This window comes from Panthera onca, chromosome C1 (assembly GCF_046562875.1).
Source record: "Panthera onca isolate mPanOnc1 chromosome C1, mPanOnc1 haplotype 2, whole genome shotgun sequence".
Classification (NCBI taxonomy): Eukaryota; Metazoa; Chordata; class Mammalia; order Carnivora; family Felidae; genus Panthera; species Panthera onca.
The window spans coordinates 220440707-220462949 of NC_138346.1; the positions used below are offsets into that span (position 1 = coordinate 220440707).

The following is a 22243-nucleotide window of genomic DNA, read 5'->3' on the forward strand; positions in this document are numbered from 1 at the left end:
GGTGGCTTGGTGCCACTTTTCCCACAGCAGCTGCCGATGCGCTCACAGTGCAAACATCAGAACACTCCCACGAGGTCGGGAAGAGGCCAGGCTCGCCCACTGCCACGCGCTGCCCGCGCGAGGCAGCACGGGCCACGTCATCAGAGAAAGAGGTGAACCGACGCGTGGACGGGAAACGAGGGGCGGCCTCCCATCTACCAGCGTTCTAACCACACGTCTGAAAAGCCAGGAGGGCGCGAAGCTTAGCTGGCCGCTCTGCGGGGAGGAAAGAACTCGGGCCGGAACGACACCAGGGAGTGGAGACTCCGCACGGAGAAAACTGTACCCACGTCAAAAAGCAAACAGCAGTGGGGCGCCTGGGTGGCGCAGTCGGTTAAGCCTCCGACTTCAGCCAGGTCACGATCTCGCGGTCCGTGAGTTCGAGCCCCGCGTCGGGCTCTGGGCTGATGGCTCAGAGCCTGGAGCCTGTTTCCGATTCTGTGTCTCCCTCTCTCTCTGCCCCTCCCCCTTTCATGCTCTGTCTCTCTCTGTCCCAAAAATAAATAAAAAACATTGAAAAAAAAATTAAAAAAAAAAAAAAAAAAAAAAAAAAAGCAAACAGCAGAAAGGAAAAAATAAGACGCAAAAGCGTGACAGTGAAAATCCAGGGTGCTGGGGGTCCGCTGAGTTGTCTCCACCCCTGGCGTTTCTCTGCATTTTAAGACTGCACAGGGGCGCCTGGAGGGCTCAGTCGGGAGAGAGTGTGGCTCTTGATCTCGGGGTCGTGAGTTCGAGCCCCACATGGAGATGGCTTAAATAACTAAATAAATAGAAAAATAAAATTGCATAAAGTTTTTAAAAGAAGCTACTCTTTTCTGTGGCCTCTGAGGTCACAGTCTGTCCTGACAATTTCCTGGACACGAGGAGCCCTGGGTTCGTCTGAGCCCGAGTGAGAACTGTCCTGGGCCAGGATGACTTGGCCTCATGGCCTCATCCGAGTCAGGTCCCCAGGTGCTGAGGGGACAGTCCCAGGATGCCGCAGAGCATGGCCTGCGCCCAGACTCCTCTGTCCTCAAGCACACGGCGATAACGTGCCTGCTCCCAACTTGTCCTGGCCCCAAAGCGACCGGTCACCTCTGGATGAGGCAGACACAACCACCCGCTTGCACACAAGAGCAGTGTATGGTCCCCGGTGGCAGGAGGGCTCGGCGCTGAGGCCCTGGGGACGGATGCTGGTCCCTGAGGGCCCCTCACCGTTCGGGGCTTCGAGACGGTCCATCAACACTGCCCTCGATGTTTCCAAAAGCAGTGCCGTCTACCTGGGCTTGTGAAGGTAAAGCGGAGAGCCCCCCAAAACCTCCTGCAGGTGGGACTGAATGACCCTCCCCCCACTGCGCCCTCCCTGCTGGGGGGTCCAGGGCCCAGGCAGTCCCACCCTGGGAACCGGGTCAGGGCCAAATCTTAACCCTTGCGGACGGTCCAGGTACAAAAGGAGCAAATGCATCGATGGCTCTGCCCACCCCACCCCCCCACCATGTGGCACCTGCTTCTTTGATTCCAGGCTCACATTAAATCATGACTCTGACAAGCGTATTGTAATTTGAATGCGCGGTGGCTCACGCGCTCACAGGGGAGGCGCCCATGCTCCTGCCCTGCTCACGGCCTCCCTCTGATCCCACGGCCCCGAGGCAGCCTGGTTTTCCCCCAGCCCCCAGGGACACGGTTTGCCTCTGCTCAGCCGCCTCTCGCCTCGCCAACCATCCCCCGGCCGCCACCGTGTGCACAACCACGTGATGCACGGGAGCTCTCCCCCACTCTCGGGGCTGCTTGGGGATCCCGCCTGGCATCGGGCAACACGCTTCATCCCCAGCTCCGCTCTGAGCCTTCCCTTCAGGCCTCCGTGTGCCCACAGGGCCTTTGCTCATGCCCTGACCCCACGCTGCCAACCCTCCCGCGGACTGGGCTTCGGGCTTCCCCAGCACACCACCACCTCGCTGGGAATTGCCGTCGCCTCGGTTTCCCCGGAGCCTAAATGGTTGTGCACAGCTTCGGGACGGCCCCTTACATCTACACGTCGTCTCCTGCTCCTTCCTGACACACACCAGCTCGCCTGGGACACATCCCTGCCACCCGCCCCACGGAGAGGCGCTAGGGCCGAGCTCCAGCCCCCTCCTCACCCCCGCTCTCAGGGCCTTCCCGGGCCGTCGCTCACGCACTGCGGTCCCTCCTCGAGCCGGGGCCATTACTGAGTCCCGGCTGACATCTCTCCAGAGCTGCAGGCAAGTATTCGAGTGCAGTTTATAAAGAGCACACAGAATAACACTGGCTAAGTGGCATTTACTACCTAGACACCACTTTGAACCAAGAGCAATTCACTCGAGTGTCTAGGTCGGCGGAGAGCGCACGAGGCTCTTCCGTAAACAAACAAGGGTGGAACAGGCTCCTTCTGTTTCCCAGCGAGCACGCCCCCCACGCGGAGTGAGGGTACGACGATAAACCGAGGCACATGGAACAGCCAGTTAACTGCGAACGGCGTAACGGCAGCGTGCTCGTCTGAGATCTGAGATCCCGCGAAGTGAGAAAAGTGTCCCCAGACTACAACTTCATGGGGGGGGGGCTGCTAAAAATAGCCACGTTAGCCCATTTTTCCTGGAACGGCTCAAACAGAAGCAATTCCTGTTGAGGCAATTTTGCAGTTGATTTTGGCCGCTCGCTGGAAGACGGGCGGTCGGTGCAGCGCTGACGTGGTCCCTCCGCGACGCAGGTGTTTATTTTGTATCACGACACGACTGCACTTGTTTCGTGACGTTCGCGGCGATATTGTTGCCGAGCCGTAAAACTTGGGGTTTCTGTGTAGCCACGAGCACGGACGCGGCCGCCCCGAGAGGCAGCCACAGCTCCGGTGGCTGATCATCCCGCGGTGTCTGCGGGCGCTGCTGCCCGCAAGGGTTCTGTCCCCGCGGCCGCCCCCACCCCGCACGCTGGGGCCTCGGCACGGCTCCTGACTTCAGTCCCTGGGGGGGTCCTGCTGGCGGGAGGGTTTGTGGGCACAGTGCTCACAGACACCCGACCGCAACAGGGAGGCTGCTTGTCCCTCGGGGCCCCGACACCCCGCTGGCGGTGCCTCTGTTCAAAGGCACAGCACCCACGTGGAGAGAGGCCCTCAAAGGGGCCCACGTCCATGCACAGGTGGCCACGAGCTGGGCCCGTGGCGACGGCTCCGTGTCCTACTAATCCCACAGGAGCCCCACGAGGCAGCAGCCCTGCAGCCCCATTCCCAGAGGACACTGGGGCACAGAGAGGCGACCCCGTGCGAGGTCGCACCGCCGACAGCAGGGCTGGGCCTCCAGGCAGAAAACCGGGGGCTGCGTGCACGAGTCCTCCCAGCTCTCTGCTCTAGGGGGTCGCTCGGCGAATCGGGGTGACCTCCCAACCGTGTAAGCGGCTTTGCCAAGGCCGACTTGCAAGGCAGCCCGTCTGCCGGAAGGACCCCCGGGCCCCCGGGCCCGGAACCAGGCGGTTCTCCCCTCGTGAGTCCGCATCTCTGCCGTGGATGGCTCAGGTGCGCGCGGGACCTGGAGCTCTCCTCCGAGCCGGCTGTGACACCTGTGACCCCCGCTGACGTGTGAGTCGCGTTCTCTTATCCCCATACCAGGGACTTGATTGTACCTTTACAAAACATGCTTTAAACTCCACGCCTGCCTACGAGGGGCCAGGTGTTAACCAAGTGCTCAGGACACCAAACCGCCCAGAACCACTGCTGCCCCGGAGCCAGAGCCAGTCGGGGAGGCAGGTATGTGAACACAGCTCAGGACAGACGCCCCAGCCCAGGCAGCCAAGCGTTTGGTGCTTCCAGACAGACTGACAGATCCTGTGAAAGGGAGAGACAAACCTGTCGTGCACGTTAATTATTGCCCCCGCCCCCGAACACTGTAAACAGATCTTCTAAATGTCCGTTGGAAAAGCGGTGGGGCATGAGGTTGTGTCACAGGGGTCACAGAGACACCGAACGGACAAGCAGTCCACCTGGGCACATGACACGCCAGGCCATCTCCGGGGGCAGCGAGGGCTGTGCTCCAGGCAAAAATGGGAGTGAAGTTGGAAGTCTGGCCTCCCACATCCACATCCCCGCGGTTCGTACAGGGAAATTAACCAAAACACAAGTCTTTTGGGATCTCGCCATTCGGGAAGGATACGGTTGGGATGGGCTGTCTTCCCCTGGGCGTGTTCCATGATTCCCAGAGGCTGCGGCCAGCCTAAAAGGACACATGGAGGGAATGTACCGAAACACAGTTAAGGGAATCTGTGACTGCCGGGCGTTTCCAGAAGCTCTCGGGCAGGAGGGGAGGTGGGAGGGGCTGGGACCACCTGGCAAAGTGGCAAAGGGACGGGGCGGGGGAGGGGGGGGAGCCAGGGAGGAGCCTGGTCACAGCAACCTCGTTCACATGCCGGGGAGCCCGGATCGTATCGCAGAAGCAACTGGGAAAGTAGCCAGAGAAGCTTCGAGGCAGGAGAAAGACAGTCTGGGTCGGTGTTTTCCAAACATGGCTTGAGCGCGACGTGGGGGAACAGAGACCCGAGGCCCCAAGGAGGCCGGGGCTCAGGCTGGAGACAACAGAGGAATCTGCGACACACTGAGGAGGTGCGATCAGTGAGACCCAGGGAGGGAACAAGGACAAGGTCATTTATTCCAGGTGCTTTGGACACACAGGTGGCAGCCAGTCCAGGTGGGCCAGGGGACTGAAGGTCAGGAGGGAGTTGCGGGTGGACCTGGGACTGTAGGAGTCGCCGGCCTGACTTACAGCTGAGCTGAGTTACCACGAGCGGGACAGACGCTGTCGTCCTCAGAAAGGCCTGCTTGCAAGGCTGGCCCTCGGCTGACTTGCCCGGTAGCAGCTCCTGCCACCGATCAGGGAGGGCGGCCCCGCTGGGCACCAACAGTATGCTTTCTGCTCAACACCTGCTCGCCTTCCGGCAGCCCAGAGTTCTGCTCTGTGCCAGGTGGAGGGCGCCCCTTTGTCAGCCCCCAGTAGACACCCCAAGCTGTCACAGTTCCTTGCTGGACGAGCACGGGCATCCTGTGTGACTGCCCTTAGAATCTCCCGCCTGCTTTTCTCCTGACTTGGCCCCAGGCGTCTCTTTCCTTTGCCAGTTTTGCTTTATACCCGTTCACAGCAAGAAATCTTCACCTTGAGTCCTACTGTGTGCCGGTCCCATGAGTTCTCCTACTAAATCACTGAACCTGGGGGTGGTCTGGAAGACCCCGACACAGAATGTGGTCAATAATTTTTCAAATAAACAAACTGGGTGAGTTCAAGTCAACTGGCTGAAAAGAATTCTAAATATATATTGACTATCCTAGACCAGTAGTTTTCAAGCCTTTTGTTTTAGTTTAACTTTTTTTTTTTTTTTTTACAGAGAGAGCGAGCGAGCACGAGTGGGGTTGGGGCGGAGGGAGAGGGAGAATCTTAAGCAGGCTCTGCGCCGTGGAGCCCGATGCAGGGCTTGATCTCATGACTGTGAGATCATGACCTGAGCTGAAATCAAGAGTCGGCTGCTCAACCAACTGAGCCACCCAGGCCTTTTAAAACAGTAGGATTCCTATACACCTAAGTTTACGAGTGAAGCCGTTGGTATTTATTTATTTATTCTGCTTGTCGGTAAGAGCTATGAGCACAGAAACCCACCTCCTGCCCACAGTGGCATCCTAACACCTGACCCAACGCCTATACGCCTAGACTCAACTCAGTGGGATGTTTTCGTCAAATATTTTATAAATGCAGTGAAATAATTTAGGTTCAAATGCATGAAATTTACTTAATATGACACCAGCTAATGAGAATAACAAAGCTAGTCTGATGAGCCAAAGAAGAAGCCCCATGCTTGCAATTCAGAGAACCTCACATACGATAGTGAAAACCTTATGCCAACTCCGTTTCCACGTAGTTCAATTCAGGAAGCAGCACTCTTAGAAACATGCTCGTTTTCTTACCGACTTGTTGTCTGGAAGCAGGAATGTAAGCCGACCAGGAAAGGGTTGCTGGATGCCTGCTCAAACACATGCTTCTCTGTCTGCACCCAGTCAATATCCTGAAATAGAAACCAGGGTGTGTTAATGAGGCTCCCAAACACCCTTCATCCTGGAGAAGGGGGGCAAGAGAGACGTGTCTCTCACCTCTGCTTGTAAGAAGACAGTGCACACAGGAAAGGAAAATGCCCACTAAGAAATGTATCACCGTCACCATCCCCACCATCATCACCATGACACCTCCATCACCACATCCCTGCCTCCACCACCAGCTCCGTGCTGGCCTCTGGGTTGCAGGCTCTCCATGCACTGCCTCAAGTGCTCCCCACGGCAGCCTTGGCACGTGGGTATTATCATCTCCGCTTAAGACGCGAGGAAACAGGATGGATGCTTAAGCAGATTCCCCAGTATCCCATCCCATGGCTCGTACCAGCTCCCGCCACAGGCTATCTGCCTCCCAGTCCACGCTGGAACTGGGGGGAAAGCTGCCAAGTCAAGTTACTCTAGAGCCACAATGATTCCACAGCACTGATTCCACTCCGACCCCAAAAGCAGAGGTAGATGAGGTTCCCAAACTTCCAGGTTAAACCTCTCCTCCTAGGGGTTGAGCAAGCGAGAGGGAGAGCAATGTGTCCAGAGCGGCGCCGCCTGTCCCTGAAGGTTTTTGCAAACAAAAGAGTGCGCTCTTCAGTGGACCAACGACCATGTCGGCTTCGTCCTCCTTGGGCTCAGTCTGGAGCCCCCTCTCTCCCCCAGAAGACCCCCCGTGCACGCCGGCTGCAGACCTGACGTCCATGCAGAGCGCTCCCAGCCCACCTCTCCCTGAGCTCCAGACTCGCTCGGGCGATGGGTGCTGGGTAGCCGCAGTGGGCATCTCGCACTGCAGAGGAGGCCTCCCGCAGCGCCCGACCAGCCTGGCCATCCGTGCTCCAAAGGGGCCTGGGTCCCCAGGTGCTCAGGCGAAAACCCTCGTGAGTGGCCGAGACTCTCCCCCCACCCCAGAGTCCAGCTGCCAGGGTCTCCCACTCCACTGCTGCCAGGCTCCCGAGTTTCCAGGGCCTGGAAACTTCCCCACTCGTACTCTCTGTTCTGAGTCAGAAGCCTGACATGGGGGTGGGCCAAGGGGGGGGGGGGGGGCTCGTGACTGTCCTGTGCCTCCATCACCACATCGGCTTCCCTGGGTGTCTGTGCTGCTTCTGTCTGTCTGTCTCTTTCTCTAGGACACCTCTCATTGCATTCAGGGCCCACCCACACAATCCAGGGTGATCTCCCCAAGATCCTCAACCTAATTACATCTGCCAGGACCCCATTTCCAGATTCACAGGCTCCAGGGATTAGGATGCAGACGTATCTTTTCAGGGGTCGCCATTCAGCCCACTGCGGTGCCCCTACACCTGATGTCCACAGCCCAGACTCACGGTCACGGACACCGGGGTCTCCCTCAGACGCAGACACGCACACAGGCAGCCATGTGACACGAAGTCTTGCACACACACAGACACGCCCATGACACGGGCAGACACGTAGCAACACGCCCGTGGCACACGTGGACGTGCACACACGCTCACACACATTCAGCTCCCACTCACTGACTCCCAGAGTCCCGCTCTTCTCGAGAGACCACCTAAAAGTCCCACCGCCACACCTTGGGCCACAGGGGATGATCTGAAAACGCCAAGCATGAACCAAAGCAGTAAGTCTCTCCTGACCTTTTCTTTCAATTCTACAAACTTGACCTCACACATTCCACTAACTTTCCAGGTGGCCAGGGTGCTGGGAGGGGGCGTCTGGAGTCATCCTGCAGTGCTGCTGGCCAGCAGTGAAGGTGGTAGCAAGCCGCCGCTTCTCTGAGCCGCAGTCTCCTCACCTGTGAGCTTAGCACTCAAGGGCCAGTTGGGCAGTCCGTGCACTGCACGAATGCACCCTGCTGGCAGAGCAAGTAAAAGCTCCAGTTCAGCCCCCCTTCTCCCTCCAAACCACGAGTCGGGGCCCGGGCAGGGCAGCCTTCCTGGGTGCTCTGGCCCCACACGCACCGAGCCGCCTCCTGCGCTACAGGGCTGGGAGTCCCAGGACCACTGCTACCTGTGAGCCAAAGACGTGGAACCCGCACTCAAGTGCGAGGGAAAAAGACCCAACGTCCACGAAGCCAAGAGGCCCACGGAGGGAGTCACCACGGGAATGCAAAGCACACTGCCGTCTCACACCTGCCGGGACAGCGGTAATCGAAAAACAGGAAGCAGCAGTTCCTGGAAAGGGTGCGCAGAAAGCGGGAGCCTCACGCGTGGCTGGTGGGAACGGGAAATGCTGCGTCTGCCGTGGGACCGCTGCTTGGTGACTCCTCGAATAGCTAAGCACCAGGAACCCTGGCGCCCCGGCGCCCCCGCTCCCGGGAAGACCCCCAAAGGCCTGGACGCAGGGCCAGGAGCAGATGCCCGTACGTGGACACTCACGGCGGCACGAATGACAGTCGCCAAAAGGTGGAAGCAATCCCGGTCGCTACCAACAGGTGAGCACATAGACCACGTGTGGTCTGCTCACCAAACGGAGTCTTGCTCAGGCATAAGAGGCAATGCAGTTCTGACTACACGCAAGGGCCAGAGACAGGAGGCCGATGGGTGGTGCGGGGGGGCGGGCGCAACGGCCGGCGGGCGCGGGGCTTCCTTCTGGGGGTGCCAACGGCCCGGAACGAGACGGCGGGGACGAGGCACCGAGTATACACAAACGTGTACTTGGACGTGGCCGCAGCGGTGAATTTTGTTACGAGTGTCTTGCTCCCCTTGACGGGACAAAGCCCAGGAGCCCGAAGGTCCCCACGAAGGAGGCGTGAGCCCGCGCCGGCCCTCACCTCGTCGTCATGGACCAGCTCCTTCTTCACCACCTTCATGGCGTACATCTGGTCGTTCTTCTTCAGCCGCACCAGGAGCACCTTGGCGTAGCTCCCGCGCCCAATGACCCGAATCAGGTCAAAGTCCTGCAGCCCGAGCCCCTGAGATATCTTGATTCCATCCATCCCGTCGATAACCGGCTTGAGGTCCTGAGGACGAGACAGAACGTGGGAAAGGGCGGGACCCCTCCCCCCTCCCCGCGGAGGGTGACGAGTCCCTGCGCGTGGCCTGGAGCTCAGGGCACGATTCTGCTCACGGGCCCCGACTCTGTGCCCCGAAGACCACCCCAGTCCCGCCACTCCGAAAGCCCGTCATTTCTGCAGACCATGGCCCAGTCGCCAGCCACAGGCGGCCCTCTGTGGGCACGTGGCTGACAGGGGCCGGCCTCCCCAGGACAGGCTCCCCCGGGGGCTACAGAGCAGAACTAGCTGAGATCTGCAAAGGCCCGAGTTCGGACTCCTGGAAATACACAATGAAAGAGAAAGGTGATCCGATTAAGAACAGAAGCCTCCCTCCTAAGAACTGTCTCTGGCAAGGGTATCTGTAGGGGAAGCAGGGGGTAACTAAGTGCTCCTGACTCATCCCAGACGGGGAATGACCAGCAAGGAAAGTCAGGAAGTCTGGGCGCCATTTATCAGGTACTCTGGGAGAGCTGTGGTCCCAGCAAGGCGGAGCTGTCCTGAGGTTTTGTGGACGGAGGCTGCGAACTGGAGTCTGTGTGACTTCTCCTCACTCACTGGAATCATCTGATGCCCCACCGACCGCCCAGAGCCGGCCACACACAGGCCCGAGCCGAAACTCTCAGTCCAAAGCCGGGGTGGAACACAAAAGGGCAGCAGCAGGCTTCCCGGGACAGAAGGAGTAAATCGTGACCCTGGGATTTATACTGACAAATATGTTGGTCTCAGCCCCATTCCTGGCACAGAGTTCCCAACACCCCTGGAGCTCCCTACCTCACAGAAAAGGCATTTTTTTTATGTTAATGAGACAACTTTTGAGAAGCCCAGGCCACCTAAAGATGGGGGTGATTACCAACCCCTGCTTATTATAGAGCGTCAGAACTCAGCCTCACCCCCTGACCTCCGGGGAGGGGAGAGGGGCCGGGGTTGGGCCCGTTCTCCAATGGCCAAGGACTCATCAGTCACGCCCCTGTTACGAAGTCTCCACACAAACCCAAAAGGACCACGTCTGGAGAGCTTCTGGTTGGTGACACGGGGAGCTGGCCTGGACGGAGCACGGACACCCTGCCCCCTTCCCCCAGCCCTGGCCCCGTGCACCTCCTCCATCCGGCTGTTCCTGAGCGATCTCCTTTTATCACAAACCAGGCATCCAGGAAGCAAAATATTTCCCTGAGTCCCGTGAGCCGCTTTAGCAAATTAACTGAACCCAAGGAAAGGGTCGTGGGAACCCCGATTTACAGCTGGTTGGTCAGAAGCACACGCAGGTGGCCACCGGGATGCGTGAACGGTATCTGAGCCCTTCCCTTTGGGGCCTGACACTAGCTCCAGGTAGAGGGGGGTCAGATTTGTAGGACACCTGGTCAGGGTCCCCCAAGACTTGGAGAATTGCTCGGTGGTGTGGAAACGGTACAACAGACAAATCAAGGGAGGGTCTGATGCACATAAAATCCGACAAAAGTTGCAGCTCAAGAGCTGTAAGCCCTGGGCCCACTCTGCTGTCTGGACAGAGAGGGGGCACTGGGGAGACTGACCCTGCAGCAGGTGTTGCCACATCTGCACCCCAAAGAGCCTCTGGGGGATTCATAAAAGGACGTGCCCCAGCGAGACTGAGCCATGACAGGCCAGCAGCCTGTTTTCTGCAGGCAGGTTCTGGGCCGGCGCCCACCCACTCCTCACTGCCCCCCAACACACTGACTTCGCCACACTGCATACCCCGTCCCCCAAAGCCAGAGGCCCCGTGCCCCACGCGGGCAGTGCCAACATCCTGCTGCTTCCTGAGGTGCCAATTTCCCAGTGACGGGAACGCCTGTCCTGTGACAGGAGACAGGAGAAAACGCAACGTTCGAACCTTAGGAGTGAGGGGAGAACAAGTCACTAGCAAATTCGGCAAGAATCTATCAATCTACCTCTGACCCTGGACCGCCCAGCCCTAAACACGCCCGAAACAGGACAAAGGGCAAGAACAACCCAGGGTGATTCCTCCACGTGGACCCCGGGAGACAATAAAAAGCTAGCGACCCCACCCGCCAGGGACCAGCTCTCCCTCCTTTTCTCAAAGCCGAAGAGCATGGGGGCTCCCTTGTGGGGGCGGGGATGGCCTGTGCCACCCTGGACCCGTGCGGAAAGAGCCCCGCCACTGCCTGGTGTCGTGGAAAGCTTCCTGTGTGTGCCAGGAGTGATCATTACCCAAACTGGACAGAAGAGGATTCTGAGGTCAGGGAGGTCCCCTGACCCAGGCTCACACCAGCCCGCGGCCTGGGCTCACACAGGCCTGGCCAATGACACCTCATCCCCCAGTTCCCCGTCGCTGAGAGAACCATGCAGTGAACCTTGCACCCTCACGCCTGCGACTGAGCAGTGGCTCCTGTCAGCCGCACACGCTCGCTCTCTGTCCACCTAATGCTCTGGAGATCCCTTCTGCGCGAAATGCTAGAACCTCCGTGGGACTCCATCCTGAAGCCCTGAGTGAACATCACCCTAGATGTCCGCAGACCACTCCCTCGCTTACGGTGAGGTTAGACAGGTTAGCATCCCCAAGCCTGTCTAGTTCCTATTTAAATTTCCATAACTGCCCCAGAAACGAGCTAGTGAACTTATAAAAAAAAATTGGAAACACTAACGAGCCATCTCATTTACTCACCTCAGAATCATCTTTAATGTTGTCATGTTTCCGGCTTGAAGAAATATAAGCAACTAGTGAAGAGAGAAAGAAAAAACAGGGCATTCTAGGCATTGTCAGGAATGTAGCCTGACACACAGAGGAACCCAGGGCCCCTCGATCCTCTGGAGACACCGGTGGCCCAGGCCAAATCTGCAGCATTCAGGGCGAATCACGGAGTGGCCACAGCTGACCGCACAGTCATAAGAAAATGCAGCTTCCTGGTCCCACCCAGACCTGCTGACTCTACACCTCTGTGGGTGGAGCCTGGGAACCTGCATTTGTGACACGTGTTCTCAGCGATTCATGTGGAAGTAACTTCAAGAAGACTGTGGTATTTAGCTTTCCAGACACTGTTCTTAGGGTGTGCAGATGGATAGGTGGGCAGGCGGGCAGAAGAGGGGATGGTGGATGGATAGATGGATGGATGGGTAGGTGGGTGGGTGGATGGATGGATGGATGGATGGACGGACAGAAGGAAGGAAGGAAGGAAGGAAGGAAGGAAGGAAGGAAGGAAGGAAGGATGGATGGATAGGTGGGTGGGTGGACTGGTGGACTGATGGATAGTTGGATGGATGGAAGGATGGGTGGATGGATGGGTGGTGGATGGATGGTGGGTGGGTGGGTGGATGGATGGACTGAAGGATGGTTGGATGGTTGGACGGAAGGATGGATGGAAGGATGGATGGACAGAAGGATGGACAGATGGATAAGTGGATGGATAGGTAGGGGGGGTGGATGGATGGATGGTGAGTGGATAGATGAGTGGACAGGTAGACAGATGAATAGGTGGATGGATGGGCAGATGGACAGATAAGTGGATGGATGGTTGGATGGGTAGGTAGGTGGGTGGGTGGGTGAGTGTGTGGGTTGTTGTCTGCTTTGTGTGAGCTGTTGTGCTAAATGCTTTATCTTCTGTGGTCTCATTCCATCCTTCAAGGACTCTCAGGGTGCAGAGCTCACATTCACCACTCGAGGGCAGGGACTCTTCGAAGCTCTCATAATAATCCACAGACTTTGGGAGCTCAGAGCTAAGCTATCAGTCCAACTAGTATTCAAAATCATTCTCCGAATGCTTCTTACTATTAAACAAAAGTCTCTCCCCCACCCAAACCCCCACGAAATCCTACAGAAACTCAAGAACCACCTTGACAGCAGGCCTTTCCACGGATGGAGACCAGCTCGACGCAGCAGCCTCCCCAGGGTGGGTGCCACCGTAAACAACTTCTAGAACTCCCACGGTCGGTGCCGAGGGAAAACGCCCACCCCGACTCCTATGGCAGCCACTCACAGAGATGTGCGTGCCCACAGAAGGCCACCCCACCCTGCCATCTCCGCCCAGGATGAGGGAAGGCCCTCAGTGAGGTGTGGTCAGAATGGCGGCCAAGCAGGGATTCCGGGCCGGAGAGCCCGGGCTCCACGAGTGGGAAGAAAGCAGCCCCTACTTCCATCGGTGTTCTCAGAAGGAAGGTCCACGTTGTCCTTGTCGTCTACTGCAGGTTCTTGGGAAGGCATGACAGAATCCTGCGAAGACATGAGCATTACAAAGTGACCGGTCAGGTGTCACAGTGTAGCTTCTGGAGATACCGTGTGACTTTCGAGGATCACCTCTTCTGGTATACACATTGTAGCGTGTGTGACAATACATGTTACACAAGTGTACCTGGTAACATTGTTGCCCTGGAGGTGGAGAGACCCACATAGAAATTTCGTGATTCCACAGGCAGGGTGATCACTCAGCACCTCACACTGTGACCTTTCCAGCAGGTGCTTTAAAAAGCAGGGCATCTGTTCATAGTGCTTGGTAGTCTCCCTTGCCCCCACGGCTGCATCAGAGTCCCAGGAGGCTGAGGTCACCCCTGCCACAGCCCCCTATTGGCGGACACCGGGCTCCAGGCATTGGCATCGTTCGGCCCCCGACTGACTACATCTGTGGGGCTGGCCTCGTTTCTTAGGCCGACGCGGACCTACGGGAACCCACATCCCAGGGCTCAGCAACATCGGCTTGTGACAAGGTCTGGACTCTGCTCTTGTCCCATCAGGGGTGACGGCCAGAGGCCCAGGAGCACAAGGGAGCCTGGACGCTCAGTAAGGAAACGAACAGCATCTCAAAGGGCTGGGAGCTCCGACTCCAGGATCGCGGGCTGGCGGTGAGGGTCACACGGCGCAGGCCCTGGCGTGCGGAGCGTCATGGCGCTTTCCCCTCTGCTCTGCTCGAGAGCTGCTTCGTGCCTGGGGTCCACACAAGCCTTCCCTGCCCCGCACCTTCGTGCCAGAGTGGCAGCGGGCACCGGAGGCCCCCCGCCACGAGTGCTAGGGGTCACAGGGCTCGGAAGAGGGGCCCCGTCCCAGCCCCTCCTCTTGCCTCGCTGGCGGCAGGACCCTATTTGGACAGAGGGGGACTGAGGGCCGCCAGGGTCAGGTGGGCAGTGGGCTCGAGGCTGCCCCCCCCCCCGCGGGCCCCCGGGCCCAATCTGGGCCACACTCACCATATGCCTTTTGCAGGTCAGCGGGACGAGCACGTGGCAGCGTTTATGGACCAGCAGCTTGCAGTTGATGCATCTGTAGCCCTGCCCCGCGAGGCCCCATATCCTCTCGCTGCACCGGCCGCAGTACGCTCTCTGCAAGGACAGCGGCCGTCACGCCGAGGGCCTGGGCGCCCCTGAGGCCCGCGCCTCACTGCAGGGGACCCAGCTCAGCACTGGGGCACGCTGCACCTTCCCTGATGTCCCGAACGATGATGGGAGCTAGACAAGAGGTGGCCCAACCAGTGGGTCACGTCGGGCACCAGGCTCTGCCCAAGCTCCGGGCCCCCTGCTTGGGTCCGCTCCCAGGCTGGGGGAACCATGGGGTCCCGCTCCGGCAGGGGTGACAAGACCCCTCCCCGGGCAAGGCCCCCCCTTGCTTGCAGGGACCGGAGGGGATTCCAGCCCTTGCCGGGTCGTGTGCCGAACAGGGTGGCTCCCCGTCTGGTGCAGTGACCCAGGCTGAGGGGGGCGTGGGGGGCATCCACACATCTCCCCCGCACGGCCACAGAGAGACTAACTCTGCCTGGCATTACGTGTCGTGTGTTGGCCGCTAGGGGCAGCCTGCGATTGCTTGGGTTTTTGGTAGTTTTAAAGATTTTTCCGCGGTCAATCTTCGTTCTTCAAGCTCTAAGTAGCTGAAATTAATGGCAATCGTCAGCTGGTTTGGTGATGCTTTCCTCACGTTGGGCTGTTGAAAGGGCACGAAGATGAGTGTGTTCAGAAAGCCGGTCACACGCGTGGCCGCACGTCTGCCGGGTTCCCGCGACCATCTTTCCTGGCTGGAACTCCTTGGCAGGCTTTAGCCTCTTTCGCCGTTTTTAACAAATTCCCTTCTTTTGAGAGAGTCTCTGCTCCTGGAGACAACCGTGAAGGACCACACTGTACTGTAGTTCATTCACAACGGCTGATGGAATCCTCTGATGGGTGGACTCGGGCGGGGGCCGGGGGGAGGGCGGATCGGGGTGACACGGACAGGCCGTGGGCCTGTGCTCAGGGCCACGGGCACCAAGAAGCCGACTCCTCACCAGCGAAGCACCCAGCTCGGAAACCAGGGCCTGAGGGGGCTGGTCCTGGCACACAGGTGCCCCAACCACGTTTGCTAAGGTTAAGCAAACGCACACTCACACACCCCGCGTCACTTTTAACTCCGGAAACAGGAAAGAGAAGAATTTATTCCGAGTCCTCCGTGTTGCCTAAAGCGTCTGTCCCACGAGCTGGCAGGCACAGAGGGTGGGCCCGGCGGGGAATGGCCTGGACGGGGCGCAGTGGCCGGCCGCGGGGGCCACGGTCTCAAGCCGGGTAAAAGCCCAGCTTCGCATTCAAAGGAGGAGCTTCAGGTATGAAGATGGGTTTCACTCTCTTCTGCGCGTGTGTCTGTCAAACACCATTTATGAAGCCATGAAACAAAAGCACCTTCTTACGTAACCCACCAACACGAGCAGCCTTCCCATTGTCACCCCTGAACAACCTAATCTGCAACGCTTGGTTCGCGGATAGGGGCAAACTCACAGCCGACCGGTGCCTTTGCGAGGTAACACATTCCTTCCCAGAGGTGAGCAGGGGCCGGGCCGGGCCAGCCGCTGACCAGCAGCGGCGTGCCCTCGCTTGTCCGGAGAGGCTATCGCACGTTGGCAAGGGCTCTTGATCTCAGACCTGTGTTTGACTGGTTAACACTTCAGGAGACATCACGAAGAAATAAATCAAAACCTAACCCCCGAGCCACGATTCTCTGAAATTCACATGAATTAATAAGTTAATGGGGTAAAAACATTTTAAGTCTCCTTACACACCACTGAATCTGGCCCTTGCTCGGATTTCGCATCATCCGTTCTAGTTTTGGGCCATATTGAGCTCATCTGAGGTCGGAGCCTTTGGTCTGGGTTTCTGCTGCTTCTTGCGGGGTGGGAAAGGCGGCTCCCGCCAGGCCCCAGACCTGCTCCTCTCGCGGCCTGACGGTTCAGCCAGTGGTAACTCCAATCCCTAGTCCAGGGGCAGGCCAATGAGGACCACCACCTGTCTTTTCCAAATAAAGTTTTACTGGAACAGGCCCTCACTCGTTTGTCGACCCACTGCCTGTGGCTAGTACACTATGACGGGGCGGTGGCTGCGACAGAGGCCTTGTGGCCCAGCGAGTCTAAGGTATCTACTCTCCGGCCCTCAACATGGATTTAACAGGAATTGCTTGCTAACCCCTGTTCTAGTCGCTGGGACCAAGAAGCTTAGGAGAAATCCTTGACGGGCATTTGCCAGAGATGCTCACGCCCCGGGGCTTCCCAGGGCGGGACTCTGACCATCAGTCGCATCCTGCAGAGGGGGCCTCGCCCTCGTGCCCCCCCATCCATGCCGCCCGTGTCTCCTGCTCCAGGACAGAGGTTTTCATTTCTTCTCCAGAAACTCGCTGGATCTCTCCCTTTGATTCACCAATGGAACCTTTTCTCATTGTTCTAGAAGAAACGTCATGTCGAAGGCAAATAACGATCCAGGCAGGTGCCTCGGGAAGATGGCCGGCGGTGTCACTGAGTTCACTCACTTTCCACCCTTGAGTTGCCGAGGAGGACGGAGGAAATGACCTCCGGGGGCTTTTCGCCTGTAGGTCTTGCCGATTCCTGTAGAACAAAGCGCGGGGCTCTGCAAACATCCTTTCAAGTGACAGGTGGAGTTGAAGTGCACAGCCCTGTGATTAACACGGTGAACGGCACGGAGCCAGCCGCCAGGGCTCAGGCAACGGGACGTCGAGCCAAGGACAGTCAGGTGGGAAACCAAAATTGGAAACAAATTGCGCACACATCTGCCTCCTCATCTGTGAACGACCAAACGATCTGAGTCGAGGGTCTTCGGACAGGCTCCCTTCTCTCTCCCCGTGTGTGGGGAAACCCACTCTGGGGCTCTGGGGACAGCTGAACATGTATAACAGGGCGGGACCGGGGAGGGGCAGGAGGGGCAGGCAGGGGAAAGCAGAGTCAGGGTCTGCACCCTGCAATCAGAGAAATGGGGTTTTCTCCTAAAATCTGCAGGGGGGGACAAGCCGGGCCCCGGCCTGTCTTGCTGGCTGGGTGGGCTTCGTCTTGGACCGGTGAGTCAGCTGTGATGAAGAAACGGTGTTTCACCAGCAGTCAACATGGGGGAGCGGGACTCCTAGAACCTTCTGTGATATCCCGAAAGGTGGCTGGTCCCGTCTGGCCGAGACCCCTCTCTGTCCAGAACCAAGCTGGTGCCCAGATGTGCAGAAAGAGAAGCCTCCTGGCCGCAAAGCTGGCTGGTAAAATAAACACGGGGAGGGGGCGGCAGGTGCTTCGCACCTTGGGAGTTGGGATGTTTCCATTTCTTCACATTGTCGGCAGCCCCCTTTCATCACAAAAATTCCCGTCCACACCCAGTCAGTCGGCCCAGGGATGTGACAAGCGTCCATTATTCATGCAGCCACACCTCTGTCCTCAGGCACTGGCTTGCTGGTGATGCCTAACCTCCCCCAGGACACCCGACATTCCTTGGAGCCTGTGCTCTCCCACCACCCACCTCGGTTCCCAGGGTCTTTCTCATTCCTCACAGACGTGCCCCATTCTTCTTGGTCCCTACACAGTGCCCTGGGTCTCCCCTGGCTGACCTTCCTCCAATCATCGGGGAACCCACGTTCAGAGTCCCAGTGACCAGAGCACTGCACCCAGTGGGGGGCAGCAGGTGCATATGCGACGGGGGCACAGAGGAGGAGCTGGATAGTCGTCCAAGCCAAGAGACAGAAAGTAAGACAGAGCACGTGCTCCGAGAGCATGGGGGCGGGCGCACCGGGCACAGCCCTCAGCACGTGCAAAGGCCCTCAGGTGAGCACGCGTGTGGCTGCTGGAGCGGGCGGAATGGTGTCCCCGAATTCACGTCCCCTTACAACCTCCAAATGAGGCCTCATTTTGAAAAAGAATTTCTGTAGAGGTACTTAGTTAAAATGAAGTCATAGTCGATCAGGTGGGGGCTAATCCCGACGGACGTCCTTACGAGAGAAGAGAGGCCATGTGAGGACAGAACAGACATCGGACTGCAGCAGCCACAAACCCAGGACCGCCACAGCCCCCGGGAGCTGGAAAAGGCTGGACGGATGGTCCACTAGAGCCATCAGAGGGAGCAGAGCCCTGCCCACGCCGCGGCTTGGGGCCTGTGGCTCCGCAACTGGGAGAGAAGGACTTGCTGCTTTAAGCCCAGTCTGTGGCGCGGGGATCCGGCGGCCCCGGGACGTGAAGGGCCTTGGCCAGTGAGGCACCTGCAGGCACCCCCTGCCCCCTCCCCCACTGTGAAGCAGACCAACCACAAAGCCACACAAACCACATCATTGCTGGAGAATGTGACAGCGTCCTGAAGAGGAACGATGGAAACGAAGGGCTGGGCAGCGGGCCCACCTGGGTGGCAGACGCGGGCCGTGAGGGGGCCCCGGGCACACAGGAGGTCCTCGCGGCCAAGAGCACGCGCTGTGGCTGGTGTCATCCCAGCAGAGCAACGCCGAGATGCACAGACTGCATCCGTCAAACAGCCACCACGTGCAGAAAAGGCCTGACCAGAGCCTCACCACGGCTCCTTTCTGGAACCCGCTGGCACGGCCTCCGCGGCCCCGCCCACTCTCCGCGGAAGGGTCCTGCTCAGGCCGCGCCCCGCGTCGGCGGCACTCACCCTGTTAAAGCGCTTGGCCTGGAAGAGGTGGCCGTTGGCGCGGTGCAGCTTTCTCCATCTTCTGGCTCCGCGGCGGTAGACGGACTCTAGGGAGGATAGAAGACGGGTAAAGGACAGCCCCGCGGCCACCAGCGCCCCCCCACACGAGGACAGGAGCCCGGTGGCCGTCAGCCCGCGGTGACGGCCGCTCCGTCCAGGGGCTGGCGCGACGGTGTGCCCGGCGGCCACCCTGGCAGGGAGGACAGCAGCCGGGCGGCCCCCGAGAGGGTCCGGCCAGAACGTCACTGGAGGCCAGCCCACTTCCAAGCCCTCCTCCTTGTTTTCCTTTCCACCCTCCTTCCTCCGGGCGCGGAAACCAGGCCCCCTGTTCCACACTGGGATGTGGTTCAGAGGGGCCGTGAGCTCACGTCTCACCATCCACAGAGGGGCTGCGGCTGCCACGTGGAGTCCACGGTCAGCCAGAAACACAGCATTCGGCCGGGCGACCTGCCCACCCGGACACACAAGACCCCCTCCCGGTGTCCCCGGCCTGACACATCTCGGGGCAGAGGTGGGGCAGACAGGCCGGGCGCTCGTGCTGAGTCGAGCGTTACCCAACACGTCGCTTTCAAAACACACGTTCAATAATGTAAACTTGTAAGAAGGACACTGCTGATCAAAAATGCCAGAGCCAGTTGGGGAACTAGAACCGTTGGTTTTATTCTTCCCTAAAAATGCTCATAACTCGCTCCTTCCAAACACTCTGAGGCAAACGCTGGTACAAACAAAACACTCAGGATACAACGGGAAGCTTTGTGCTTTTATAAAGTTCCGCGGTGAAAGCCACTTTCATGAGCCGTGGAAGTGCCACGAATATACACCGATGTGGAAACTGTAACGGAATGTTTTTAAAACAAGCAAATTAGCAGCTCTGGCCGGACGGCCACTCGGAGCCTGCCTCCCTCCCTTTAAGCGGGAGACCAAGAAACAAGAAGTCGGATTCCTCTGCGGCAGGAGCCCCACAGCCGGCGGGCAGCTGGGGCTTTGGCAGAGGCCCACGCGCTGCCCAAGGACCCCTCAAAGGTTTCCCGCCACAGGCTCTCAGCAATTCCCGGACAAGAGCAGGGCCTGGAGGGAGGTGGCACCAGCCTCCACCTTCCTGCTCTCCCCCTGCGAGTTCACACCTGGGCTTCAGGCCTGGAGTCCACAGGAGGCAGTACCACCCTCAGTCTATGTGTCCCTTGCCCTTAAGGAGTCCCCGGTGACCTCCAGGGCCTTTGCCCAGCTGACAAGGCGTGCCCTGCCAGACCCAGCCCTTCCAGGCCACCTGCCTTGGTTTGAGGGATGCCTGGCTGGCGGTGGGTCGGTGCTGATGTCCACAGGTCTGGCTGTCCCCACGCATGGTGATCACATCCCCTGACCCTCCCTGGATGTGGCATTCACAACCCCCAGGTGTCCTGAAGAGAGAAAGCACTGAGTGACAGACACAGACCAGGGGACACAGAGATACAGAGGGAACTGAGCTGGCCTGATGGGGACACACCAGCACCAACACTCTGGGTTTCTTGATTCCGGCCCACTTGCCACACGGAAAATATGCCCTAAAATATGTCTAAAAATATGCCCAACTGGATATCCTTCAAATTTGGTTAAAGTCGGCCAAAATAAGACACACGAAGATGTCCTAGCAGAGGCCAAGGGGCATTAGGGAATGCACAGCAGGCAGGCACACTCACCGAGGGGACAAGACCAAGGGCTGCACGTGGCCCGCATAGGCCTCACTCCACACACAGCTCTGTCCCCTCAAAAGACTAGAACTTACACATGAGGAGCAAAACGACAACAAATTCTATAAGGAAACGTAGGAGAAGATCTTACTAATATGAAGGCGAGAAAAACTCTGAAAACACAAAAGGCAGTAGAAAAAGGAGCAAGTGCACCTGAGTGCATCAAAACAAGCACGGATGTTCAGCCAGAGGCCACCAGGGAAGCCAAAGAGAATCAGCACACACACGTGGTGAGGCTTCGTGACTTAGGATGCACACACAAGTTCCATAAGTTAACAAAGGAAAAACATGAACAGAAGACAAGAACAGGCATTCCACAGAAGACAGACAGTGAATGAAAATGACCAGAAGCCCCACCTCGTGAGTAATCAGGGAAACCCAAAGGCACCTCGGTAGCCTCGATGCCTGAGCGGTGGGCCCAGGTTAATCTCCCACAACCCCGACGAACAGCAACCTAGAAGCTGCTTATTCTCCGAGAGGGGGGGATAACATAGCACCGATATTTGTGGGGAGGAACATTTGCTTCCTCCATGACCTAGCGATTGCATTACTCCTTGATCAAAGCCCGAGAGAAACTGTCGCACACGAGCTGGGGGACATTCAAGCACGTCTGAAGATGCCCAGGGTCACAGACAAGAGGATGGTAAATGGACGCGGTGAGCGTGCGGCTGCACCACAGAGACCCGACTGGCGGTAACACCTGACTTGAGCCACCCACAGCATGACAGATACATCTTCGAAAATCAAACTACCTAAAAAGTCAATAGAAAATGATATATTGATACATATATCAATATATCAATGGCTTTAGGAAACGGTGCCACTCTTACACAACCACAAAATAGACAAAATCAACAACAAATTGTTTTAGGATCCATAATCACGAGATGAAATTGTTCTAGTAAGTGAAAGACCAATGCCAAGTTCAGGACAGTGTGGCCTCCGGGCGACAGGTCACGGGGGTGGGTACGGGTTAAGCTCTATCCTGGCTGGAGGCTATGGGCACAGCAATTTACAATCTCAGACTTGGGAGGAATGGTGCAGACCGCAGGCAGGCTCGGTGCCCCTCTGGTTGACATCGGACGAGCGTGTGGAGCCTTCGTTACCGCCAACGAGCTGACGCGTCAACTAAGGCACACGCTCTGCCCCGCTACCTTTTCCCTGACGCGCTGGTTCTGGCCCAGACAACACCCTCAATCCCACACGGCATGTCGTCCTTCCGCGGACCCGCCGGTGGTGGTGGTTTCTCAGCCGGCCCTGGTTTTCGCGACCTTGCTGGCCTTGAGGAGCGCGGTCAGACTCGGGTGCCCGCCTGGGGGTTTAGCCTGGGGCTTCTCTCACGACTGGATTGGGATTAGCACTTCCTTAACTTCTGAACCAAACTGAGAGCCTTTCCTGGAAAACCCAAATTCCCACAGTGGCAAACACCAAACAAAGCGCCCAACGCTTCCGAAGCTGAGTCTTTACTGGAATGTTCCCCAAGTGCGGGGCCGGACGCAGCCGGATGGAACCCGCTCTGCCCTCCTGAGCCCCTGATCTCAGAGGTGACGATGGAGGCTGTGGGGG

General features: G+C 58.2%; 1 protein-coding gene across 2 annotated transcripts in view; it reads right to left on the minus strand.

Annotated features, from left to right (window-relative positions):
• PRKCZ (protein kinase C zeta) overlaps nucleotides 1-22243 on the minus strand; it is a 99400-nt gene that overhangs the window by 14400 nt on the left and 62757 nt on the right. For both annotated transcript variants that reach the window (XM_081796504.1, XM_081796505.1), the window contains 6 exons: nucleotides 18912-18997; nucleotides 14220-14351; nucleotides 13176-13254; nucleotides 11713-11765; nucleotides 8853-9041; nucleotides 5972-6069 (listed from right to left, as the gene is read on the minus strand). In XM_081796504.1, coding sequence (XP_081652630.1) covers nucleotides 5972-6069; nucleotides 8853-9041; nucleotides 11713-11765; nucleotides 13176-13254; nucleotides 14220-14351; nucleotides 18912-18997 — 637 coding nt within the window. The remainder of the gene's footprint in view (nucleotides 1-5971; nucleotides 6070-8852; nucleotides 9042-11712; nucleotides 11766-13175; nucleotides 13255-14219; nucleotides 14352-18911; nucleotides 18998-22243) is intronic.